This window comes from Balaenoptera physalus (assembly GCF_965194825.1).
Source record: "Balaenoptera physalus genome assembly, chromosome: 14".
Classification (NCBI taxonomy): domain Eukaryota; kingdom Metazoa; phylum Chordata; class Mammalia; order Artiodactyla; family Balaenopteridae; genus Balaenoptera; species Balaenoptera physalus.
In genome coordinates this window covers 53,833,918-53,840,553 of record NC_138893.1, presented here as the reverse complement: position 1 = coordinate 53,840,553, position 6,636 = coordinate 53,833,918, and the positions used below count along the sequence as shown (strand labels likewise).

Here is a 6,636-nt window from a genome sequence, read left to right as displayed (position 1 = left end):
CTGACCTTGCTCGCACAGCTCGCCCGAAAAGCCGGGGTCGCACACACAGTGCGCCCCCTTGGTGGCTGAGGCCTGGCAGTGGCCGTGCAGGCACCGCAGGCCCCCACAGGGGTCTGCAGGTGCCCCAGCCTGGTTGCACAGGGCCCCCGAGTACCCATCCTGGCACTGGCAGCTGTAGGAAAGAGCATCTAGAGGCACGCACTTCCCGTGGACACACCTGGAAGGGACAGAGAAAAGGCACTGTGAGGACAGGCCAGAGCCAATCCAAGCCCACCCGAGGGCACCCCACACCCCCAGCCCTGGGCTTCACAGGGTCTTATTCTGTTCCCAAAATTGAAACAAAGGGAGCAAAATATGACTGTGTTTGTCCCTAGGGTCCTTTTCCTGTTAATAAAAACTGAAAGCCAGAAAAAATTAATAAAACCCTGTGTTAGGCCACATGTTCCAATTTTGGAGTTTAAAGACACAGTCTTTCCTCACCATGGGGAAGTGGAACTTGCAGGGAAGGGAAGGGAACCTGCAGGTGGGCAGTGGGGGAGGGCTCCCTGAGCCCAGCCCAGGCTCACTTGTGGCCATGGCAGGGGCCGTCGGCTGGCTGGTCGCAGTGCAGGCCCTCCCAGCCGGCCTCGCAGTGGCACACGGGCCCCGGTGTGGCATTGGGCTGGCAGATGCCATGCAGGCAGTAGAGCTTCCGGCAGGGCTCGCAGCCTGGCACCACCCCTGGCTTCATCCTCGTCTTGGTGAAGTCCTGCAACTCGTTGTTGATGTACAGGTTTCGGATGCAACCGTGGAAGCTCGTGCCATTGAGGATCTGCCACAGGCGGAAGGCGGCCGAATTCACGTCCACTGGCATCCCTGGAGTGGAGGGGAGGGGGCAGAGCTGGGCTGAGTTAGGCTCAAACCCTGCCTGGCACCCACCTCTGAGGTCCACTGGGCATCTCTACAGTGTTCCCTCGGCATCTGTCCTTCAGTCTCTGCAACTCTGGGCCAATGTCTTTTGCCACCTTGGAGGGTCCAGACTCCTTTCCCAGAAGAAATGGAAAAGCTGCTTCCTCTGTGATCAGAGCCTGGGGGTGCCAGGCCTGGCAGCAGCCAGCTGACAAGTGATGCTCTGGGTGCCTGAGTCTGGCCGCCCTCGCCCAGGGCTCCTGCCCAGAACACCAGCTTTTACCTCCCAGAGACCCCAAAAGCAGCAAAGGACTTGGGCCCAGAACTCATGTGTACGGCACTTTGTCCCCCACTTTTGTGGTCATCCCTTCACAGCAGCCCTCTGACGTCGGAGTTGCTGAAACCCCTTCGATTTCAGTGCTCAGTGACCTGCGCAAAGCTGCACAACTAGTAAACAGCAGAGCTGGGATTAGAATCCAGGGCTCCATCCCTCACACCCTCCTGGCCGACGTCTCGGCAAGGCCCTCTGCGGCACTGAGACGGCCCCGCTGCATCTAGAAACCTGTCTCATCTAGACCTAGAAATGTTCTCGGGTGCTGGATGGGGCCATCTAGCCACAAAGCCTGTAAGCCCAGCTGGGAGGTCCCCAGTTGAAGCAGGGAGTCCATGCCTGGGCCTCTGAGGGACCCGAGAATGGACCCTGAACAACTGACAAGCCCCTTCTGGCCCTAAGCCAAGAGGAAAGGTACCTACCGTGCAAAAGTTAGCTGGGAAAGTCCAGGCCCCCTCCCAGGCCAGGCCTCAAGCCCAACCCACATTCCCATCCTTCTTTGTCAGTCTGGGCTGGGCAGAGAGCAGTGCGGGCTCTAGGCAAGGTGGACAATCCGCCAGCAGCTTGGCCATTCATAGGATCCTTCCCCACTGCCACCTTGGAATGTCCCCCACAGGGCAGTTCTCCTGAGCCGGGCAAGGCTCAGGCCAGAGAGCAACAGAGGCCCCACCCGGAATGTCTGTTGCTACCACCTGATGGAGTGGCCCGGGGAGGGCCAGCTGCAGCTCCACCCAGGCCAGGTCCTCACCTCCCACATAGAGGGGCGCCTCGCTGTTTAGTGTGTAGTGTTTGCCGAAGTTGTCCATGGTCATGGGGCTGCCGCCATCGATGGAGAGATTCACCATCTGGTCAAAGGTGACCAGCTCAACGGTGTGGAACTGCCCATCATTGATCGTCTCGGCACTGGAAGAAGATGAGGCGCCCCCGCCCCGGGGAATGGCCTTCAGCTGGACCCATCCCCGCCTAGGCACTTCCCCAGAAAGGCCACTGGTCCAGCAGCTGATTCCCAAGAAACCAAATATCTAACAGAGGGGACTGTGGGGACTTGGTGGCCTCTGACCTGGTCCCTCCTGCTCCCCTTTGGGCACTCTCTTAGGAAAGCTGAGAAGTTTGGGGCAGGGGTTTCCAACCAATCAGCCTCCCCTCCCCACTGAGGAGCTCCCTGTGAGGCGGTTGTGGACGGGGAAGGATGGGACCACTGCTTAGGCCCCAGGGAGCCTCGGACCCAGCATGGGGCTGGACTCGGTGGTCTGAATGCTCTTTCCGCTTGGGCAGACCAGGTCTCTGGTAGTGCCGATAACCGCCTGCTCTTGGCCCAGGAGACCCCTCCCTGGCAGTCCCCCAGCCCTTGAGGGCAGCTGGTGGGCCTGAAGAAGCCCTCCCTACCTGTAGATGGCAGAGCTGGGGTAGCTGCCCGGGTCGTAGCTGACACGTACATGGCCCTGGTACAGCTCCACCGCAATGTGGTCGTCGTCCCCATTGTACAGCAGGATCCCATTGTCCTCTGCTGTGGAGACCTATGGCAACGGCACTTTCTCTCCCACCCCACCCCACGCAGCGGCAGCACAGGCTGGCGGGTGGGGCAGACGGAGGACCCACGATTAAAAGAGAAATGTGTGCAGAACTGTCCTCCCCTGCCTCCCCAAGGGAAACATCCTCCAGGGGGCGCTGTCCCAGGCTGGCAGCCCCACACCACCACCAACCCCCCCTACTCAAATTCCATCCACAGCCAGTCTGGCCAGGGCCAGGCAGGGGAGGGCAGATGGGCCAGCTGAGGCCTGGAAACTCTGTGCCAGGAGGTAAGAGAGCTTGGGACCACCTGCCCAGAGAGGACAGTTAGACAGGATGTGGGGTATCCTGTTCTGTGGGCCTCAGGGAGCTGCCCTGGGGCCAGGATGGGACCTACAGAGGACAGATTCAGGAAGACTCTCCAACAGCCAGAGCCACCCAAACCTGGAAGGTAGCACCTGTCACTGGAGCCATGCGAGCAAAAGCTGGAGCTGTGCCTTGGGAGGGAGATGCCTCTATGATGCTGTGGGAGCCATGATCTTTTTTTCCTGCCTTGTTCCTCTCCTGGTAAAGACCCTGACCCCCTGGTCTGTACAGCTGGCACACGGCCCAGTCTGGACCATGGCACCCCATCTCCCTGGACTCAGTAGTTGGTCCAGGGATGGGCATGTGACCTGAGGCAGGCCAATCAGAGATCTTCTCCGATCCGAGGTTGCTGACTGTTGTCCAACTAGAGCTATGGGGAAGAGCCTGCGGTGGGGATAGCGGGATAAACTGAGCCTCTCCAAGGATGTGCCTGAGGCAATGGCTTGGGCAGGGTTTTGGTGAGTTTTATTTTGTTGAGCAGTTAGGCTAGCTGTGGTCTTGCTGTGTGGACAGTGTAGTGGATAGAATTTATGAGAGGTGATCAAGGGAAGGAGAGCAGAGTGGGCATGTTTGAGAGGCTGAAAGGTTCTGAGAGAAAAGAAGGAGAAGAGGACAAATAAAGGAGAGAAGAAAGATGTGGCAGTTGGGATAAGGAATGGAATTTGGGGAAAAGAAAGGGATGACTAAAGAGGAGTTTAATCTTTTTTCATGTGAAGTGCAATGCAATCCGCTGTCCCTCCCCAAGAAATATTTAGCAAACAATGCTGCTGAAGTAGAACTTGCTTCTTTTTCCCTCAACATAATAATGTTCTGAGATGGAATTCAAGACATGAAATGGAAAATAAGGGCTCCCAGCGCTAGCTGTGGCCGTGTTCCAGCCACATGGAGAAAGCCAGTCTGCAGCATTGGAGGCTGAAGCTGAGGGGAGTCTTTGAGACAAGAGATGGTGGGAGAGGATCCTGGTAAGTTTGGTTTTGCGGATCCAGTCACCCATGAGACCACCTCCACCCCTGCCCTTCCCTGAGACTGGTTTTGTGACCCAAGAACCTTTCCGACTGTGCTTAAACTAGCTCAGGCTGAGATCCTGATACCCACGTCCAAAGAGTTTTGACTAACACGGTGCTCCCAGCCGTCCTGATGCTCTGACCTGAGGCCAGGGTCCCCTGCTGCCGGACCACCCTCTGTGACGGGCGCCCTGGGCACGCACCTGCAGTGTGATGTTGGCCCGTGGCCAGTTCTGCAGGTCGGTGAACTGTAGGTAAGTGTCCCGATCCACGAAGTTGACGCTAAGCAACTTCTCACACTCGGGGCCGCCAAAGCCCGGGAGGCACTGGCACACAGGCTGGCTGCCCTGGTCCACACAGTTGGCCCCGTTCTGGCACTCAGTCCCCTCACAGGGGCTCCTGGGGGCAGGCGGGTGGGGAGGGGTCTCACAGAGCTGCCCACTGAGGGGGAAAAGACACGGGTCAGAGAGGGCAGGGCCAAGGAGCAAGGGGTCATCTTCCTCTCCCACAGTCCTGGAGAGAAACTCACTAAACATCTTGGGACACTGTTGCTTTAAAGTAACAGAAGATGCTCCTAATGAACACTTTCCCTAAGAGAATTAAGAGCCAGAAAGATGCTGAGGAACAAGGTGAGAAACGAGTGTGGTCCCTGCACCAGCAGCATCAACATCACCTGAGCACTTGTCGGAAATGGAAAGCCTATTGAATCTGGTGTTTAACAAGATCCCAGGTGACTTGTGTGCCCGTTAGTTTTAAGAAGCACTCAGTGTTGATGTCAGCAAACTCTGCTAGCAAGTTTTACTACACCCATTTCACAGAAAAGAAAGCTGAGACTTAAGAGACAAACAAAAGAGAGAAGACTCTGTAGCACCAAATATTCACAACAGCCAAAAAGAGGAAACAACCCAAATGTCTATCAGCGATGAATGGATAAACAAATGTGGTATATCCATACACTGGAATATTATTCAGCCATAACAAGGAATGAAGTTCTGATACACGCTACCACATGGATGAACCTCTAAAACATGACGCTAAGTGAAAGCCAGTCACAAAGGACCACAGATCGTATGATTCCATTTATATGAAATATTCAGAATAAGCAAATCTACAGACACAGACATTAGTAGGTTAGTGGTTGTCTACAGCTGGGATGGAGGGGCGTTGTGGTGACAGATAAGAGTGTGGAGTTTCTTTGGGGTAATGAAGTGTTCTAAAATTGTTTGTTGGTAATGGATGTACAACTCTGAGAATATATGAAAAGCCACTGAATTATACACTTTAACTGGGTGAATTATATAGCATATGAATTATATCTCAATAAAATTGTTCTTTAAAAGAAGACACGAGCAGAGCATGGGAGGTGGGTGACCGGAAGGAGGGCAGGTGCCCTCCCCTCGCAGCCTCCCAGAGAGACCAAGATGCAAAAGTAAATGGCCTTTAATGCAGGGCATGTCTTCAGGGGTTCACTGGGCAGGTAAGTGATGGGGCACTGCCCAGTAATCTGTACCCACCTCCCGCTCCCTCCGCCAATCAGGGTAGGGACCCTCTGCCTGTGCTCTGAGCTGCTGATTAACTTTCCCCAGACCACACAGATGGTGACTGGCAGAGCCACGGTGAAAGCTCCCAGGGTGCCTCCTGCCGGTCCCAGAGCTGACAGCTAAGAGGAGTCAGTCGCTCATGGTGCCTCCCGGGGCCACTCACCTGTAACCCTCAGCACAGAGGCAGGAGTAGCTGTTGACTCCATCCACGCACCGGGCCCCATTCTGGCAGCGGTGGTCCTCGCAGTCATCCCGGTTCTCCGTGCAGTTGTCACCCGCATAACCAGGTGCACACTCACACCTGGGGTGGGCGGGGGGTGGGGTGGGTCAACAGCCCCACACACAGCCCAGAGCTCGGCCAGGAGCCTGTGCGGCCCCAGGGCTGTGTGTGTGTGGCAGACAGCCTCATGGCCCTGGGGGTCTGTGGGGTCCCCCAGGAGGTCACACGGGGCCCTAGATGTCAAGATGCCCCCACCCGTCCTGAGACCGTTTTCTAGTCCAGGAAGGGAGCTTATGTGGGCTGCAGGCAGGGGAAGGGGCTGCTCTGGGCTGGGAGGGTGGACACCCAGGAGCTGGAGAAGATGGAGGACCACCCTTAGCACCAAGAGCACATCCAAGGTCAACCTTCAGCCCCTTCGCAACCTGCCCAGCTGCCCCCCGCCCCCCTCCCCACCCCCAGCCAGTGCATGGCTCTGAGTCACATGGGGCTCATCCATCCCTCTTCCCCAGCCTCCCAACTGCACCGGCCCAGCCTCCCAGGCCTCAGACGCTAGTGCCCGCCTCCCCACAGCCTCCTGACTCCAGGCCAGGCCCCAGCTTCCCGGCTCACACTGTGGCCCACTGCTCGCCTGAGTCAGTCCATTTCTGCCAATTGTTTGCCTGTCAAATAAAGAGCACGCTCGTCCACCCCTGTCCGGTCGCAGCCCTGCCAGATGCTCCCCACCCGGCTCCCCCCATAACAAGCCACCCCGCGGTCAGACCTGTTTCCACAGGCAGC

General features: G+C 56.9%; 1 protein-coding gene across 2 annotated transcripts in view; it reads right to left on the bottom strand.

The window, feature by feature from the left end:
• Positions 1-6,636, bottom strand: part of SLIT1 (slit guidance ligand 1) — a 185,701-nt gene that overhangs the window by 14,848 nt on the left and 164,217 nt on the right. For both annotated transcript variants that reach the window (XM_082423631.1, XM_082423632.1), the window contains exons 31-36: positions 5,803-5,940; positions 4,302-4,539; positions 2,606-2,736; positions 1,968-2,122; positions 567-855; positions 6-217 (exon numbers count right to left, since the gene is read on the bottom strand). In XM_082423631.1, coding sequence (XP_082279757.1) covers positions 6-217; positions 567-855; positions 1,968-2,122; positions 2,606-2,736; positions 4,302-4,539; positions 5,803-5,940 — 1,163 coding nt within the window. The remainder of the gene's footprint in view (positions 1-5; positions 218-566; positions 856-1,967; positions 2,123-2,605; positions 2,737-4,301; positions 4,540-5,802; positions 5,941-6,636) is intronic.